The sequence below is a fragment of the Calypte anna genome, chromosome 7 (assembly GCF_003957555.1).
Source record: "Calypte anna isolate BGI_N300 chromosome 7, bCalAnn1_v1.p, whole genome shotgun sequence".
NCBI classification, from domain to species: Eukaryota; Metazoa; Chordata; class Aves; order Apodiformes; family Trochilidae; genus Calypte; species Calypte anna.
The window spans coordinates 12727298-12747693 of NC_044253.1; the positions used below are offsets into that span (position 1 = coordinate 12727298).

Here is a 20396-nt window from a genome sequence, read left to right on the forward strand (position 1 = left end):
GCCTACGGGAGGGGGCGGGCCTCCGAACATGGCGGAGCGAGGTGGGAGGCCCTTAAACAGGTAACGACGCTCCGTCCATTTCTTCCTGTCCACGCTTACTCACCTGGCGGCTTCCGCTGCTGCTCTCTGCCGCTCGGAGGAGGTGTGGAGCCGGAGGAGCGGGGCGGCAGCGAAAGAAAGCGGGAGGCGGGCAGTAAAGGAGCGCTGCTTTCCTCCCAGCCGCAGGTCGGCCGTAGCCCCTTTAAAAGAGGCGGAACCCGGGGAGAAGGGGCCCCCCCCGCCCCGAGCCAGGTGGTTGGGCCCGGCACAGGGCCGAGGCGGGGGAGCGGCGCGGCCCATGGGCTGCCCGGGGAGGGTGGCGGGAGGAGGTGCGGTCACCGCCAGGGGTGAGGGTCCGGGAGTCAGCGTCACCCACGGCCCTAGGGGGAGAGAGGCGGGGACCGCCTGAGGAGACGAGAGCCGAGGGAGTAAACGAGGGCGATTCGTGAAACGCTCTGGGCAAGTTAATTCTCAACCTTTTCTGCGATTTGTGCTAACACGTAAATTTCCCTCATCTGTCCTGCCAGAACCTAAACAAGTCCTCTGCTGGCCAGCAGTAAGAAGCCGCCTCCGGCAAACGCGCTCTTAAATCAAGTTTCGAAAAGAATGGTTCTTTAAGCACTGCCCCGAAGGGTTAACTGCAGCATTGTGTCAAATAAAGCAGAACCATCCACAAACTAACAGTATTTATACACTGAAATAAGGTTATCAGGATTACAATGAAAAAATGCAGATTGTAATCTCAATGTCCTTTGGAAATACGAGTTCCAGTGATCTATATTTTAGTATTTTTTTTCTTATCTATTACTGCAGTCTAAGAGGAAAAGCCCCGCGCAGTGGCATTAGCCACAGCAATTCATGACGGCTGCACCCCACTGATCTGTTTTGTTTTGGTTTTTGTACATAAATATTTATGTTCCGGCTAGTACTTGACATCTCCAAGTAGAAAACTTCACCAAAGGCAATGTAAACTCTGCTTGCAGAGTATAGTGCCAGCTCACAGAGAGACTGCTCTGGATAAACAAGCTCCAGACTGCTTCAAAATCCCAGGGTAAATAGGACAACTGCAAGAGCAGACTTCGAGACTTTGGCTTCTTATTTTGGCCACTTTTGCTCACGACAATGTAGCATTTTCTACACTTGGCCATGAAACCTGGGCTGAGCTACCCAGTCACTCACCTGCCGAGTGGAGGAATTGGCATCATGAAACACCGACTAGTAAATTGCTACGGCAAAACCTGCTCCAGTGCCCGAATACACATCAAATTATCTTGATGTCATTTTTGCTGAAATGGCAAAAAAATTTCTCAGGTAGTTGCCCAGTATTTTCTGACTAACAGTCTGATTTTAATGTTAAATGTCAACTGGTTTAGCACCCCTGTGTTGACATCACAGCAATCCTCCTGCCACAAGCAAGAGGGAGCAAGGCAAGCTAAGGGGAAAGGTTGCTGTTTGGTTATTTACTCAATAACACGTATCACAACTAGGGGGGATTTAGGTACTTTTTAACTGATGAGCAGAGATTATGTTTGCATCACAGTAGTCTGTGATGAAATACATGTGGGAGCCTGCAATCAAGTTCCAAAATGAACTATACAAAATCTTATTAAACGTGAAAAAGTAATTTATCATCGGATTCTCTGTGCACATGAACTAACTGATAATTTGTCTAATAAGGATGCTTAGTTTTTAGTGGAGATGTCTGTAACGTGAATGGTAGTCTCCTTGACATTAGGCTTACACCTGTTCTCATCTTCCTCTAAGACAAAGTATTCTGAGAATAAATAACCTGATTCTTAAGAGGTTGTGTTTTCTGCCTATCTTCAATTATTTCCTCAAATTAAGTTTCTTTCCACTCTGACTCACTAGCTCCCTTCTCACCAGCAAGAACTCTGCTACTCTCCGCTTCCTCTCTTTAGATTCAGTGACACATTTTTGCTCTTCTTACTTCACACCAGCCTCTTGCTACTCTTCACGGAATTGCAGTCTACTCTCTCCCATTTGCTACTCAGATATACCCAAATCCAAACACCTTGTCCTCACTTGAAAGTCCTAAATTCATCAGTCAAATTAAGAACATATGGGTCTCTCTCAAACTCCTATCCCTCCTGAGAGAGATTCTTCTCCTGTCTCTCAAGTCCTTTAATGGCATTTTCCTACTTTCAACATCCCCTCACTTTCTGTCATCAAATACTCAATTCATAAGCGTCCATCTGGAATTTTTGTTCTTCACATTGGTACTCCTCAAGCCCTCAGGTTTTGAGACCTAACTGTAACCTCTATTGATCAGTCTCCAAAACACTCACTATATAAAAGTCATACTTTCGTAAAGCAAAAACTACAGTATATATTTTCAAGTCAATAAACTTTCGTTCATACTCATATGCTGCTTCTGTATACAAGCAATTTCAGTCTTGATAATTTAGCATCCTCTTCTCGTGCTCAATCCATAGGGCTGTAGTTATGGAACACAATGTCAAAATGTAAAATACAAGATGAACATTATCTGGAATCAGATGCGTATAGAAGTAGCATAGCAAAACTCTGTACAGTAGCAAGAAAATCACAAAAAAATTTTTAATCTTTAAATTACTAAAGCACATCTTTATTTTGCAATTAAACAATTAAGATCCACAAGTAAACTATATATATTTTCAAGTCTGTACCTAGACAACTATTTGTCAACTGAAATTAAATATATCCACAAAATATGCATAACCGCATTTTTTCACATAATAGAATGAAATTTTACTTAAGACTAAAACAAGACTTGTTAAATGTTACTTAACATATTGATCCTGGGAACTGCTGGTTTTCGGTAGAAGTTAGTGTATCATTTTAATGGCAAGAAATTTCATTTTATCAAAATGAGGACAAATACATAAGGCCCTTTAAAGCATACAGTAGCTGCAGTGACAAAAGCTGAATTTATTTTCATGTTATCCAGTGTTGACCAATTTCAAGTTTCTGTCATTTTCAATCAAGCACCCTGGCTGCTGTTTAGCCAGCTTGTTGTGTTACATGTTTAGCCAACGTGTTGTTGTGTTTGGTTGGGTTTTTTTCTCCTTCCCCTCATGTGCTTTTTAACAAATTTATAGGCAAAAGTCTAGTCATGGGAAGAACCTTCACATTCCCCCAACATTAATAAAAATACACAAGACTTAAGTCTAAACAACAAAAGAGCTCTATTCCACTCTGAGATGATTCACTTCACACTTGCTGTCCATCATTAAGCAGTATGAAACTGAGATGAAATTCGACAACTCAAAGCCACAGCTGAAAATGCAAATTAATTACCAAAACCACCTAGCAAAAATATTGCCACCATCTGGTTGTTAATATTTATCTAAATAATATTCTTCCCTTTGTATTTACACATAGAGTAGCACCTGTTACAGGAAAAACAACCAAACCAAAACCCCCCAAACAAACAAAAAAACCCCAACACCCTCCCCCCAAACAAACAAAAAACAAACCAAAACAAACAAATAACCGAAACAAAACCAAAACACCAGAAAAACCCAACCCCAAACCTTATATAAACAGCCCTGCCAAACTGAATGGGATCACTGGTAAAGGAACCAAACTGAATGGAAAACAAATTTGGATACACAGTTTAAAACAAAACTTTCTTACCTTAGTTTTCCTTTAAGATTGTTATGGGTTGTTGCTGTGGTGCCCCAACTAGTGAGATAATTGCACTGGATCATTTATAGCCTAGTCTTTGCAGATATACTCTAGTTAAAGAAAACAACAGCTTAATGTAAACTGTTTAACCCTTTCACTTATGTCTTAGGCCTCGGGCCTAGGAGTACAAGAGTGGAAACTTCTTTAAACTTCATTGTGCATTATCTTTTGTTATCAAAATTCAAATAAGTTAAGTAAAAAAAAAATACTGATTTCCAGGTAATAGATCTAATGTTAAAAATAATGCTTAGCAGAACATTTACAGTAAACATAGCTAATCTGTATCTGAGAGAGATCACAGAGATAAATTTATGAGTACCCTGTAGTTTCTTTTTTTTTTTTTTTTACTTTTTTTTTTTCTTTTTTATAAGAAATGCAAGCTTTATATTCTTCTTAAGACAGGAAAATTGAGATGATAGAATTATCAGTATCTATTTTCTGAAAGTTCCCCAGGAACACATGCACAATAAACCAGAAACAGTTGGAACAATAGGAAGCACTCGTACCAGGATGTATGAATTATCTCTGTACAGAAACCCATTTAGCATCTCTCCAAACCCAATTTATTTTATCCAATAGTTCAGTCAGTAGTAAGCATGAGATAAAGTGCTACTATTCAAACACCAAAACACTTGGAAAAAAATAATTACCCTTTAAAATGTGTAAGCCTGCTAAATATGAAATAAAACAACTAGCAAACTGTCAGCCAGTCCATGAAACTATAGTTTGTGCTATGGCAGACTTGGATGACATTTTACTGGCTTTTTTTTTTTTTTTTCTTTTTACATGAGGCTACTGGTTCAATGAAATCAAAGTCCATATTTTTTAAATTGGAAAATTCAGCATCTTTAAAACAAATAATTTATCTCCATTTTTTACCACTGAACTCCCAATGAACAAAACATGCCAATGCCAACAGCTAGAGGCTACAGCTCACGCACCTGTTAAAACCTTGTAGCTGGAGAAGCCCTATAAACTGAAAATACACAACAGTAACCAGCACAGAGGTAAAATCCAGCGACAACAAACTGACCCCTCCTTTGCAGACTGCTGAACAGACAAACAAACATACAGTTTCCATCTATAACTGCAGTGGGATAACAGAGGGTGGTCAGAACAGTTCTACTCACACAAATAATTTTCCCCTTGTAACAGCTTCCCAATCACCATAATCCCTGTAATTTCATGGAAGATCCACATCTAATCAATGAGTATGTTTTTACCAGATCTTTATATTGGATCCTAGCACCAAAAGCAACAAGGAAGAGCTTTTCCAGTCTCAAGACAAAAGGTGGGTAATTGTACCCAGCCACCAGGGACCTGAGATGAGACCTACAGAAAGTCTACAAGTGACAGGTAGCACCATTCCTACCTTGTGGAAGCCCAAATATGCAAAATTTTATTTCTGAGCATAACCCAATCCCTACTTTAATCTGCAGAGCTGAGGTTCTTGAAAATTCCCTGTGTATGGCTCTACAGTAAAAACTACTGCATACCTAGTGGACAATGTGATTTTGCTTGAAAATTGGTGGATCTGTAGAGTATTCAATGCTCATGCTAATTCTCCGAGCCATCAAACATCACCCACACACCTGCACAAGCATAAAAGTATCAAAAAATTCAACTCCACAGCATGCCTGGAGCATCCAGCATCTCTGTGCCAGACCTTCCCTACTTCCCATCTCCCTGGGCTGTGCACCAGCAGCAGGTCTGCTGCATTTTGACCATTCCATGGGCTTTTTGGAACGTCTCCATGGAAAGTTACTGGCTGCACAGATTCCATAACAAACTCCTCATGTTCCTTAATTTCCCAACTGCCTTCCCACCCTAAGAGATGGTGTGCCAGATTGTAATCAGGTATTCTAGAAGTGTTATTGCTTTATTTATATGGGACATAAGCTTCCAAGATAAATGTGGAAGGAATACCACTTATTATTAAATGCAGTGAGAAAAAAAAATTATCAGGCTCTTTCTCAGAACTAGGAGAGACTATATAAAAACAAAATGCATAAAAGCAGTATTTTACTGCTGAAGACTTCCAAGTTATTTAAAATAGCAAATGCTTCTAAGTTCAAGATATATTAACTCTTCAGCTCTCAGTTATATGGTACATGTAAAACACTATTTCTAAAAGTGGAGTGGCTGACAGTCTGTAGGTCATTTATCAAACAAAGCCTGTATCTTATTTCATATTTAACAGAAATTAAAAATGCCCCCCAAACACTTAAAAGTCCCCCTGCAAAAGCCCCACATCTTTCTACTAAAACCCCCCTTCAAATTCACTTTAAACAAGAGATGGTAGTGGTAGTTTTCAATCCAGACCTAAAAGGAAAACAGAAGTCTTGACATTATACATTGGCACAAAATAGTCGTAATATCGCTCTTATTTACAATGAAAACCTTTTTTTTAAAACTGGATTTGTACCATGGAAGTGTTACAAACATACTCTTTCCCACACCCACCCAGCATTTTTCCTAATCAAACGGTATGAAAATAATTATTCATAAAATCCAACAGTCATAACACCAATCACATATAGGTCTATAGGTAATTATGTCTGAAAGATACATTCATGTTTTGTACAGCATGAAACATACAAAAGCTTCTTTAAAAACCTTTAAGGATGATACAGATCTTCATAACCTAAAGTAAAATATTTAGTAGTTTTAACTTTTTTTTTTGGCCATATAAAAATATTTTAAAGGCCATTTATACCACAACAGGTAGAAACATCTGAACAACTGATTTCTGGTGCAGAACGGCTTCAGTGCTGTTCTCTTTCCCAATCACTTTTTGGTTACCACAAGGCTGGCTTTGAAGAAACCAAAAAGCCACTGAGTTGCCAATGACCAATTATCCAAGAATAGTTACTTTATTCCACTTTTTTTTACCTCAGTGCAACTACACAAATACACTATCAGTCAGCTTAAGTCAATGCAGAAGATTTGGAAGAGACCTATTATTCTTGCCTCTCTTTGTAATCAAAACAGGAGTGACAGACAACCAATAAATATCCCACACTTAATTGTGGTATAAATGGGTCTTTTGAACTCAAACTGCTTTGGCAACTTTACACAAGAATATTTAAGTATGTGACATACCAACACTATATAAGGTTGCTATAAACTCCATTTCTCATTTCCCTCAGAAAAAAGGGCAAGTTATTTATTTACAGCTTGACTATGAAGAGAAGTTACTTAATTAAAATGGATTAATTATTTTAATTTTTAGACATTAAGTGCTGAGTTTAAAATAATCTTCCAACTAGCCAGCATCTCAGATAATAATCTTGTCACATGGAAGTTAAAGCTTATACTTTCCTAAGGAATTTTATTTGTTATGAATGGCTCAAAATAAATCTGAGATTAAAGCTACCTTATTACTTTCTTCCAGTTTATCAGATCCAGAAATTATTGTACAGTTTATTTTTCACTGAGGGATAAGCATCAAATCTATAAATACAAGTACCAGGGCCACAGGCCAACTAATATTATTTTATTTTCTAAAAATATTTAAAACTCTGTCTTTCATTTGGCATTGTGGTTCATATTTATTACTAAGTCTTAGCCAGGGTTTCACTGTTCCTGAATCCCTTTTCATTTATTAGTCATAGCTGATCTCTTTCAAATGTCCATAGAACACAGTATATTATATAATTCTTCAACAGTTAAAAATTATTTAGCGTAGAACTTTCCATTTTAACTCTATGCTCTATATAGAGTACAACAAATTTACTGGATAAATATTTTCAGGAAACCAATACAATAAATTAAAACTTTTAAATAGAGGGCACAAAATTACGTTGTAACAGGGCAAAAAAGTGACTGATTTTTTTCTTGCAGTATATTACACTGGACACTTTGCTTCTAACTTGGTTTCTGCTATACTGGAAAAATATTAAAAACTGGGATGTTTATGTATCTTTAGAATGAGCTCAGATACTGTATCAGACAGACATTTCTCACAAATTTTCTACCTACTTAAATAAAAAGCAACCCATACCAACTGGAACAATTCTGCACAAGTATAACAGAAAGTGACTGGGGTCATTATGGAATTAAAGTTCTGGGACAACTTCACCGTGTTCTCCTCACTTCCCTCCCCAGCCCTCCCAAACAATTAAAAAAACACAAAAACATAAAAGGCAAACCTGTACGAACATGGCTTGAAATCAAACTATGATGATTTTAAAAGTAATTGGTTAGCAGATAATGGAATTAAATCACACCTGATTGTAAGTTCAACTTAATTATCAGTGCTATTAAAGAGTTATGTTCTAATTCAGCAAGACAGCTATTTCCAATGAAAGGATAAAACAAAGTATCAGTTTCTAACGACCTACCAGCATTTCTTAATAAGCTGCTAGTAAGTTACTAGTTGGAAGGAATGAAGGAATGTGTCAGATTTTTCACATAATTACAACACAGCAGCATACAATGCTCATTCATTAAGTTGGCAGAGGTGCTTTCGCTACCGAGAGTAGCAGGCAGGTACTTGTAGAATGAAAGAGGGAATGGTAGTTCCATGACCCCTTGTGGTATCACATTCCAAGCACCAAGGGCCGTTTTTAAAATTTGAACCCATTAAGATAAATATGACAGGACAATACCACCCCCAGAGAATCATGAGTGCCTTTCACTGGATGTACTCTCGAAGTCTCAAGGCACTTAAGGGGTTAAGACATAATGCATGCACTAGTTCCCATCACGTAATCTTAAGTCACATGAATCAGAATACAGCAGTGTATGACACATAAGCTGTGTCAAAAAAATGCCTTTTTTTTCTTTTTTAATTTTTATTATTACTTTGTACAAGATGCTGGTAACTGGGCATTATGCAGCTACTGCTGGGTTAACACAGACACCAGCTTTTCTCTAACAACCAGCTGGTCTCAAGTAAGGGTGTAGGACAAAGTGTGCTGCATCAGTAGGCAGTGTGTATCTATCTAGTATTGGCAATATTGCTAATGTTGTAAAAAACAAAACAGTGGAAGTCTGTACATAGTAAATAAACCTAGCACTGGAAAAAGACCATGGCTTAGTGTACTTTTTCATTTGTTTTTCATTTTAAGAGACATGGGTGTAAAACAGAGTGAAATAATTCCAAGCCTTGTTTGTAGCAATTCAACCAGAAGCGCAGTATATGGCACTACAATGAAATATCGTAGATTACCCTGAACACAATTAGTTCTTTCAGTTTATGGTTTGTTCGGAGCAAAGCACGAAAATAAAGTCTTCAAACAGATGAAGGTTAGAAGAGTTTTAGAGACTGATTTTGTTTCAACGTAAAGTGCAACAGTGCTGAAGTTTTCAGAGTCCTTTGTCAATTCTTTGCTGTACTTCACTATCGTTTCCCACAAGCAGTATCATGGCACAAAGAATGCTGCCAGTTCATTATAGAGGACAGGATTCCTCAACTGATATCCTAGGTTTTTTGCTCTTTACTTATGCAGTGATGTTTGTAAAGGTTTAATAAATCCTTCTTCATATACCTTCAAAATAGCTTCACATACAAATCTGTATTGACTCTGAAAAGGAAAACAGATCCAGTAAATTGACAATAAATGTAATTGAACTCTGTCATTTGGAAGCACATGAGTCATCTAAGATTTCCCCATCCCATTCTACCAAGAACTGAGAGGCCAAGAACTGTGCTTCACAATTACTTTAGGAAACACAAAACAACAGGAACTTTATAACAACACAAGAACAGGATGAACAGCACTTTGAAATATATACTGAAAGTCATATCCACAAAACTACTCCTATTATTACAACATTACCTATTTAGTAATTTTCTGCTGTTGATTTAATTGCTGAGGTTTCACTGACCTGAGGTTTCCATGAACTTGTAGTTAGAAGCTTTGGTTTCAAAGCACTTTTTAATGCTTACATGAATTCTGGCATGTTATGGCATCGCCCTCTCAGATTTTGGTAACATTTTTTCAGTAATCAAATTAGAATATAATGGGGAAAAAATTGAAATAAAATACCTGTAACACAGGTACCTTGCCACATGTAACACTAAATACTGCATAATAGTGTATATTTTGGTCAGAAAACCAGCATGCTTGTTTTTCCAGTGTCAAGGATTTCTCTCTATGTTGTAATTAGTGATGTCAGATCTTAAATAGGTACAACAACAGATTCAGTAATAAATAATTGTTTAATTTACTGTTGCATCTATATTAAAATAGTTAAATTCATAAATATTTGTTTAAAATACTTTTTTCCTCCAGCGAGCCCTAAAGGAGACTCAATTCTTCTCATACAGTACTCACAGCAGACCCGATGGACAGAGCCATCTTGTGGACATCGAGTGAGTCTGTCAGGATATACAAAAACTGACTGTGTCAAAGGAAAAATTGTAGTATCTAATGTTTACAACGTCTTTAAAAAAAAACATGAAGTCTTAAATTATCTCTTCTCTCTCTGATACAGTAAACACCTGCATTTCACTGAAGCTTTAAAGTTCTTGTTTCTCTAAGAAAAACGAGAAGAGCAGAAGATATTTAGCATATGTCATGAAAAAAAATAAAGTTGAAGTCCTTACCACTGCACTTCCTATCTTTACTAAAAAAACTCTGCATCACTGTGTATGCTAGAGATATGCTGTTCGTACTGTATAGTCATCACAGACAGCATCAAGAACCATCTTTTATTATTTTTCATGTATCATTAACATCCTCATCCTTCCTATGTCAGCTGAATAATACAAGTTATTTTTTTAGTGGAACATGAACAGTAGCACTGGACAGTGCTACTGAAAGATGGCCCAGAAATGGAGAACAGTATATACTTTTTGTCAATGAATACTTATTGAGGCACACAAAAGGTTAATTCAGATTTGATTAGAGGAACAGTAGCAGAGACATTAACATTATTATAATGAGTAACTACATTCAGGTAATTGTAGATGAGATTTAATACTGGATCTAGTGCCTTAACTCCTTCAAAATACTTTAATTAAAAAATAAATAAATAAAAACCCTGGAACCAGGCAAAACTTGGAACAACCAAGCTTTTATACACATTTTCTAAAAATGTTAAAACAAAATAACAATAAAAGCAACTGCTCTCAGAGATACTCTTTCTAAATCTGTTCTAAAAATTCTACAATTCTGAAATATAACACATTAAGGCAATCTTACAAAAAAACCTCAAAACATTATAGATCCAGGAAAAATTCTAGCATTTGAAGATAGCTCAAATGTGAAGAGCACACCAAAGGAATCCTGATAGCAAGTTACTTTTTTTAGACTAAGTACACTTAGATCTACTTTGATGTATCTCACATCAGATTTAATTGCAGGTACTTTAAAAAATATTATTTCTCTGATTATTTCTCTTCAACTGAGCCACTACAGGGCAGAGTTAAGGCTTGTTTTCATTATAACTAAGGCAAGATGAATCAATGAATTGCATCACTAAATGTTTTTCTTGCACGTCTTGGATCTGTGTTTAGCTTTTACACTACATCCATTCTTAACACTGGGAAATAGGCTCCTGCTTTCTATATTGAGTAATTTGTACACTACTTCTACACTACAGCTGAAGCTTTTTTCCAAGTTTTTGTTTGTTTGCTTTGTAAATTTGAGTTGTTTTTTTTTTTTTTTTTTTTTTAGCAATTTAGAGCATTGCTCCTTTCCAATAGCCCTGGCAATTTATTCCTGCCTGGACCAAGGCTATAGCTACACTGGGTAAAGGAGACTGTTTTGCAATACCATCAGCAGTAAGTTTGTTACAAGTCTGTGTAGTTATATGATTGGATAATAGGGAATTACTCTTCTGCAAGACAGAACAGGGAGTATGATACTCACAGGTGTTTGGATCATCATGGCTCTTTGATCTCTCATGGTTCTTACAATATCTAATGGATAAACAGGCTGATTGCACTCAATGAGACACATGGCTGTCTCCATAGTGATAAGAACACCTGTCCGTCCAATCCCAGCACTGCAAAAAACACAAAATAGAAAATGAAGCTAAGTGTCTAGGACATAATTCAAACTTAAAGACCTTCCTTCTCCAGGTTTCTCATGATTGATCATTATGAGTCTCACAGTATTAGGGCAGGGGCTGGACAGATTGTGTGTCCCTGGAAGCCTCCAACCTTGCCTGAATAGGGGAAAAAAGGAAAAAGAAAAGAAAAACAGGAAAAAAAAACCAGTGCAGAACTCTCAGTCCTTTGAAGAAGGACTGACTTAATTTGAAGGCAATAAGAACTGCCTTTCAAAAGCAGAGTTTACATACAGGTATTTATTCAGATCATATTTCTAAACCTACTAGTATCTAGATGATAGCAAAACACAGAGATACCTACATTGCATACTGTGCACTTTGTGTCAATTTGACAACATTCCTTACTGGAATGTTATTTTGATTATTTTCTTAATATTTTGAAGTACAAGATAGATCATATAGGAATATGAAACAGCAATCCCTTTCAAGACAAGGAAGATCCATAGAATATGCATCTTAGAACGGAAAAATTAAGGCTGTAGGTGAATCATGTTCATTTTAAAAATAAAACAAACCTAAAGATTTATCAGCATTGTTTTACATATGTTTCTACTTCTCCACAAGCACCAGTTCTCAAAGACTGAATATTTAACCATGAACTTGATAATCAGATTCAAATTCCAATTTTTCTTATTCAAGAAAATTATGCTGCGTTTTTCAAACAGAAAACCAGCATTTCTCCATACTTGAATACAGGACCAAATCTGTATTTTCAGATGGCAGCACTATCTCAACTCACACAACTAATATTTCAGTCAATAAAAGTGCTTGCTTCTAAATTAGTTGAAATAAATATTCCAGACTTTGAAACTTGTCCTGATTTGTAAGCATAACTTCAAATTAAGACTGGCCAAACTACTACTTTAAATCCTTGCCCAGAAGGTGGCATTAAAGCTATTATGTATTTCAGTGATGCCATGAGAATTTCATGACAAGATATAAATGTGCTGGTTGAATAAAATTATTCAATAGCATCTCGCACATATAAAATTTTTATGTAGAATGCTTTATCAAATCAGAACAGGAGCAGTATCTGTCAAGAGAACCATTTTACACCTTCAAAACATTTGGAAAAGGACAACCATGATGTAAAGTGTGATCATTTCCCTATGATAAATATCAGGTAGGCTAGGACTCTTGAGATTAGAAAAAGAAATCACCAACTGATGGAAGGGAACAGGGATAGGACATGAAGGGCATGGACAGTACAGGTGGCTCACCCTCTTATCCAAACCAAGACACTGTTCAACTTAACTAGCAGGAGCCTTGTAAAAATAAAAGCACACGTACACACAAGGTTTGGAAACTAATGTTTTAAGTAGTTCAACACAGCAAATCTTTCCAGTTTAACGTTTTTGCTGCTTTACAATCTGGTTTTGGGTGTTGTTTTTAAACTACGATTGTACAAAGTCTGCTCTTTCAGCTACTTGCATTCCCCACACTAAAGCTGGTGGCTTAGTGCTGAAAACAAGTTTTGTCACTTTGCTGTGCTAATGCCTTGTCCTGATATACTGAACAGATGTTAAAAACAGTGTGCATACACCACATGTAGTAACCCATGGGCTCCTTCAGTTTGACTCACCAGTGGAATTTGTTTATACTTTTACAACAGCCACTAAGTTAAGGCCATGTAAGTAAATTACGTTGAACTGTGATATTATTTTCTTCTGTGAAACATTTTGAAGTTTATATTATTATACCAACATTTATTCTGTGAAACTCATATTGGTATCGATACTATCAGTGTGGAGCCAAACTGATGCTCAGCTGAATGAAAGTCTTCATACTTCCCAAAGTTGTTTTTCCAATGTCTGCACAGACTTGCACACTTCATATTGTTAAATTTCTGTTTGGCTGATATTTTCACCACATAAGCCAAAAGTGTATCAATAATGAAAGCAGAAGAGTAATATCATTTAAGGCAGTGGTGTTCTTATACTGGTTTCCCTAGTTAGTTAGATTGACTCTGATCACTGTAAAACAGGAGAGCAAAATCAATTAAATACAATTTCTGATGCACAAAACGTGAAAAACATCTCTTTTTTTCATCTTCTTAAATACATGTCTAGTTTACTTGTAGACTAGATAGTCTTTAAATTGATTTTGTCCCTTACACCTCTCAGATTCTCTCTGAAGCAGGAACAATGCCCCCCTGACTCAGGAACACTGTGGAATAGTCAGGAATTTAGAGGTCAATTTTACTCACAGAACTGCTCACAAAGAGTTGATATAACACATCTTCATTTGAACACACTTGGCATAATGCATTAATATAATATACTAACTGAGTACTCTAAAGGATTAAGATTTTGAAATTTACTACAGGAATGTAGAATGCTAGTAAAAACTACTGCACAAGAAAAACAACATTAACATATTTCATGTATACATAAAAAACCTGAGTAACAGTTATTTTGTATCACAACAAAAGCAAATTGTTGAGAAAAATGTATGGTACATGTCAATATATCACACAGCCTAAGATTGCAGTCTTGAGAGAAAATATCATATTTGATCACTGCATATACCACCCATATCTTCTGTTATGGTTTATTTATACAGCTATTCTGGAATGTTGTAGAACAGTCACCACGAGAAAAAGATTTCTAAGTAACATTTGTAATTTTCCTGTTTTACTTTATAGACTGTTAGCACAAGCATTTAAACTGTGAAAAAAGCCAAAACCAAACCCAACAGAATCCCCACACAGACCAGTGCTGCATGTAGATACTCGGAATTTCGCTTATAGTAATGTGATGACAATTTCAAGCAATTCAGTGTTGAGTTCTCCTGTCATACCCAAAGCAGACACAATTAAAGGTTTATTTCAACAACAAAGCACAGAAAAGCTATTTGTTGATAAGTTCAGCTTAATAATTTAATAAAGATGGGAAAAAATGGATACCTGCAATGAACAACAACAGGTTCTTCTCTGCCAGCCCTCTTCTTTCGCACAAGACACACAAAATCTAGGAAATCGCTGGAATCATCAGGAACCCCATGATCAGGCCATGCTATATACTGGATTTGGGTTAGTTGGCGGCTTTCCTCTTTCTAATTAGAAACATGAAGTTTATTCAAGGGTAATTCAGATATTTAGATCCCATTACAAAAAAAAAAAAAAAAAAAAAAAAGAAAGAAAGAAAGAAAAAAAATCAGTGGTGCATCTACAGCAACTTGTACCCATAACAGAAGCCGCTTCCACACCTATCAGCACTTCATTAGCCTTTATCATTGCTCATCCTGGATTTTAGAATAACATTTTTTCCTTAAAACCAAAAAGGCAATCCACAATGCTTACATCTTCAACAAGTTAAAAAACTATTACAGTCCCTGTAGTAGCAAAGTAGTTCAGAGATGTCAATGATCTATCTGAACAAAAGACATACAAGAAGGTGGTCAAATTCCCAGCAAAACAAATTTAATAGAAAGAGGTAATATCTTACCAGATGGACAGACAGAACTGGAGTAGGGATTGGAGAGGCAGGACTTTCAGACCTAAAAGCTTTCCTTCAGACCCCACATAAATAGCAGCATTGTTTTGTCTTTATCTGCACCTCTTTGATTTTATATTCTGCATAGGATGTAGAATGACCTTCCACTCCCCTCCAGCCCCTTGCTTCAGTATCACTGACATAATTTGCCTCTGGTCAGCAGAGGGTACAAGCCTCAGTGTAAAAGCAGCATTTCAAAGAACAGGAGTTACCACACTTAAAATAACCTTTAAACTGTGAATCACAGAGGTTCAGCTGCTGATAACAAATGACCAATTGTCTCAAAAGGACACGGGGTAGGAATTTTAACTGCAAATTGACTAAAAGGCAGCTCTATAAAACTAGAATCTCATCTGCTAACCCAAGCTGTGAGAAATGAGTACGTGAACTAAATTCTAGATACTCGCTTGCAAACCTTTCTGAAATTGAAATGCTAGCTGGGGATGCTGAGAACTACAACTGCTCTTAAAATCATGCAATGCACGTCCAGGCAAGTCTTTATTTATGTGTAGTCACCAATGCCAATTAATCTTTCTCTCAGCAGGATTTATCTTACACCTATTTGCACATACTCTCCAAGATGGAATTACTAAGAATTGTTAGCCTTTACAAAGACAGATTTTCAGTTGCAATGAAATACATGTAGTGTCTCATGTTTTGGAAGCATCAGGTGAATAACAAGTTTCTCCACTCTTTAATTACTTTTGCTTTTTGGCCAAGGCATGAAAGACACCCTTAAAGACTTTAAAGATACACAACACATCTTTTATGTGATTTAAAACCAATTAATATAATTATGGAAACTGAACCCTTGTGATATTTTGCTAGTGAAATGTTTGTTATCTTTCTAAGAGCAGAATGTATAATAGGCAAAGTACATGGCAACACGACTAGCTTTCTAAAGGTCTTGAGAAATAAGCAGTTCTACTTATGTGGATATGGCCATCAAGTTGACAAGAAAGTCTAGTTAATTAGATTTTACCTAATCTGTGAGGATTCCACAGATAAATACTGAAAAATACATATTAAGATTTTACCTCCAGATTAGTCAATGTCATTTCTCGAAAGACGTAAGCAGGATTTCCTTCTTCTGAATGGCAGGTAATCTGGAAATTCCCATATGATGAGCTTCCTGATGGCTCTGGCCAGTACTGATGGCATTTAACCTAAGGTCAACAAATTTTTAAAAATGCCTGTGTTGAAATTCAGAGTATTATTTTCATTCTCTCTAGTTGCTTATACCTTTGTTCATTAAAGAGTATTTTGATCATTTTGTAATCACTGTTAATTTACTTACCAAGTAGACTGTGTTATCTAACTCTTGCTCATAAAATAACGTATCGCAGATCCTTTTCAAGAGGATACATGCACCAGAGATCCTGAGGTCAGTTTAAATGAAGATGGATGCCTTTAACTTTCATTACAATTTACTAAAAAGTGTATCTATAGATATTCCACCTTAAACTTGACTGAAAAGTTGCTGCTTTATAAACATTTCTAACTTCTCAAATCCTAATCCTAATTTTCTCAAAGCACATTTATACAGCAAGAGAAAAAATAATTAAAAAAGGTGGTAAGCAACAAAAAAAGTTGCTTTACTAATGCAGAAAGTAGGGGGATGCAGACGGGAGACTTCAGAGACTCTTGATCAGGTAACCAAAAGACTTCAAACACTGAGGTTTTCTGGTATATTGCTTAAATGCCTAATTACAGAGGTCATTTCAGCTCAAGTGTACTTTTGCTTTTCCAACCCACCTGGCGATTCTTTAAGAGCAGCCAGATTTGCAGACTTCCTGCTCCACTGAGACATCCTGGCATGCAGTGGGACAGTGATGTCAGTAGCCTCATGATCAGCTTTAGAGCAGGGAGTCTGCCTATGGGTATAAGACAGATAAGTCCTTTTATTTCATTATTAAGCAGCTCTCCAAAGACCTCCACAAATATAATTATTGAAGGGGTAGGGGAACCTCAGAGAACTGCTATTGCAAGTCTGTTCTTACCAGATCTGCAAAGAAAACTCAAATTAAAAGGGCACTTGTACTGAAATTCCCTCTAATCACATTTATTTGGAAGCAGGCAGTATCATGCTAACACTGAATCACTGAAAAATGGTTTCAAAATGATGCAACTTCCCTTCAATTATTTTAATTATATGTAGAGGCCTGTTCTCCCAGCAAATATATGGTTATTAAAAAATTAGACTACATAGACAGTTGAACTATAACAAGTTGATCAGAACACCCACAGCCATAAATCCATCTTCAAAAGAAATCCTGAATATACTGAGAAATTCCACTAAACTATTATTCCGTGCACTCAACCACAGCCAGTGCTACTGTGAATGTTCCAGACTACAAACCAAGTAACTCAGGAATTATACTGTTTTGCCTGTCTCCAGAGGATGAAACTGCATAATAAACAAAGCCATTAAGGAGAAACTATAGCTTAAAAAAAAGCCCCAAAACCAAACAGAACCAAGAACCAACAAACCAACCACAAAATAAATCTGAGGCTTCCTACAGCACCATACACAATTATTTTTGGTAATTTATAACTCCAATTACTTTATTACTAGCACTCTACTTTTACACATTTTTCTATGGAAATGACATAAAGGACAATGATTATTTCATATGATTAAACAAATGTTTATAGCCACAGATGATGTTATGAAAAATTCTAGATTTCAAGCTCTAAGAGAATCCTTGATAAGACAGCCTTCCAGGCAGGATATCTTAACAGCACAAAGCTGTGTTAGGCTGCCTTAAAAATTAATCTCTACATATCAAAGAACTAATTTACAAAGCTCAATTAACTTCTTGGAGTTCCTCTACTTGAAATTTAGAGGGGAAAAAACCATATGAAAATAAATTCTACCGTTTTTTAACTTTACAATAAAGAGTCAAACAAAGAAGCCTAATAATATTTTTGGAAATATGTGAAGACAATTGTATTTCAGAACTAAGCAGAGTTTAAATATTAGCTATGTTAACAATATCAGAAGGTTTAAAATGCAAGAGTCGCCATTCCAACAGCACTAGGAATGCAGTGCCATTATGAAAGAGTCATGTATCATAGTAGGATATCCTTAAAGGCTAAGATCTTTAGAACACAATTAGTATTTAAGGAAATTTTTTACTTACTCTTCCCCGTTCAACTTGAGTTGTTAACATTACAACCATAGATGAGCCCTGTTCCCAAGTCATCTGCCAGAAATCAGGACATGTGTTCGGTAATGGACCTTGACAAGCAATGTACTGGTTTATTATTGTGGAAGAAGGGATTTCCATCTAGGAGAAGGCAAAATAATTATTTTAATTCTTACAGCAAATATAAGTCAGGCAGACATTTAGTGTTTAGTAACTAATAATTAAAAAAGCATTCACTGTAGTAATTTCATTTATTATGTTAGTAAATACTGATTCACACAGATAAAAATTCTTCAAAGTGTATCACATGCAAAATTACTACAAAGATCCGAGTACATGTCACATCCTGACAGTTATGTAGTTGCCATAATCAAGATTAATAGCCAAAAAAGTTAATGATACATCAGGTGGCAAATAATTCAGGTGCAAACAATTCATGCTCTGAAGGTCTCTGACACCAGGCTTTAAAATACTGGTATTAGAATTGAATTTAATCTGCATTTTCTGCTCTTGAAAGGAAAGTACCTCTAATTTTGTTGTTACTGACAAAAGGGAAGGAAAAAAATATTTAAAAGAAAGTGCTCCTAGATTAAACTTTACTCATGTTGAACACTATTGCCACATGAGTAATCAGAAAAGAAGAATGAACTCCTCTGGTAAAGGGCTAGCTTCTCTTAGTGGTTTTGCTTTCTCTTAGTTTCTTTTATACAAACACTTGCCACAAAGCATTAGCAAATAAATATATCTACAGGAAATTACAAACCATCTGGCTACAGCCAGCTAGTTTGTCAGCCATTCTAGTCTGAACTAGATGTATGAATTTTTTTTAGTCAGTCTTAATTGAAAAACCTCAGAATTAAAGCCCAAAGCTCTTCTGAAAAATACTACTCACATTTATATAATTTGCATTGATGTAATCTTCATTACTTTTTAAAATAACCCGTGTAGCATCATCTGAAAACAATTTTAGAAAGATGTTACTTGTTTATCCACTTATGTACTAACCTCAGTAAAACACTTTTAAGAACACATATACAAACACACATACTTACAAGGCGAAATGTCTCTGTATCTATTTTTGGAAATGTTTTGAGGTAATCTGGCACAAGACATTGTCATTCCAGGCTTTTTCCTATACAGTTGCTAAAAGACAAAACTGATGGTCAAACCACAATAAATCCAAAGGACTTGTTAGTATATTATTCACCTAGAGGTACTTTTTAGAATACTAACTACTGAGCAAGGGTAGCTTCAACACACATGAAAATACTTTTCAAAAGGAAGTGCTACAGATTTAGTTATGGCATGGGATTACTGGATCACTGAAGATAATCAAGGCACCACAACTTGTTTACAGTAAAACTGAATGGTAAATTTCAAGGTTCTGTAAGAACAGTAATGGAGTGAAAAGTGAATAATGTATAATAGTAAGGGAATTTATTGATACTGACATTCCATATGGTGATTTGGTGCAAGCAAATTTTACGTTATATAAACATCTTCTTACAATGAAGTTGCATCACTTTTTTTTTTCTTTTTCCAGTTCTCCTGTATTTCAGTAACTTGTACAAATCCTGTGCTACCTTGTGATTTTCCTGCACAAAATTTCCTTTGACAAATTCTTGCCCCCTTGCCCCTCATGCCTTAGCCACACACTACCACAACCCTTGTGCTACAGTATCAGCAGAATGATCCAGGTTCAATAAAAAGCACTTCATGAACTTTTAAACAACAAACCTGTTAGGGAGACTAAACATGTATGGTTAGGGAGGGATTTGAAAACACTTGGAGAAAAATCTTTTCTTTCCATATACAAAAGTAAACTTTACCAAACATCTTAAGGAATTGGATATAAATACATTTAAAATATAATATTTATGTGCTAGGTCTCCATTTGGTGAAGAATTCACACTGCTGTATTTTACAAACCTATTGCTTCCTGCTTTCAGTCACCTGAGCTCATGCATTAAAGGTATCAGGGCACAACTTAGTGCTAAAAAAAGGC

General features: G+C 36.2%; 1 protein-coding gene across 3 annotated transcripts in view; it reads right to left on the bottom strand.

Annotated features, from left to right (window-relative positions):
* Positions 1-4098: 4098 nt before the first annotated feature.
* PTPN4 (protein tyrosine phosphatase non-receptor type 4) overlaps positions 4099-20396 on the bottom strand; it is a 109297-nt gene continuing 92999 nt past the window's right edge. Inside the window, exons 21-28 of one of the 3 annotated variants that reach the window (XR_003987733.1) lie at positions 19444-19534; positions 19284-19345; positions 18386-18532; positions 16998-17116; positions 16280-16408; positions 14654-14802; positions 11547-11682; positions 7816-9254 (exon numbers count right to left, since the gene is read on the bottom strand). Coding sequence is in view for 2 of the 3 variants with exons in the window: in XM_030453947.1 (XP_030309807.1) it covers positions 9168-9254; positions 11547-11682; positions 14654-14802; positions 16280-16408; positions 18386-18532; positions 19284-19345; positions 19444-19534 (801 nt within the window). In the remaining variant the exon portion in view is untranslated. Of the gene's footprint in view, positions 9255-11546; positions 11683-14653; positions 14803-16279; positions 16409-16997; positions 17117-18385; positions 18533-19283; positions 19346-19443; positions 19535-20396 lie in introns of all 3 variants that reach the window. The other 2 variants (XM_030453947.1, XM_030453948.1) reach the window with 2 other exon arrangements.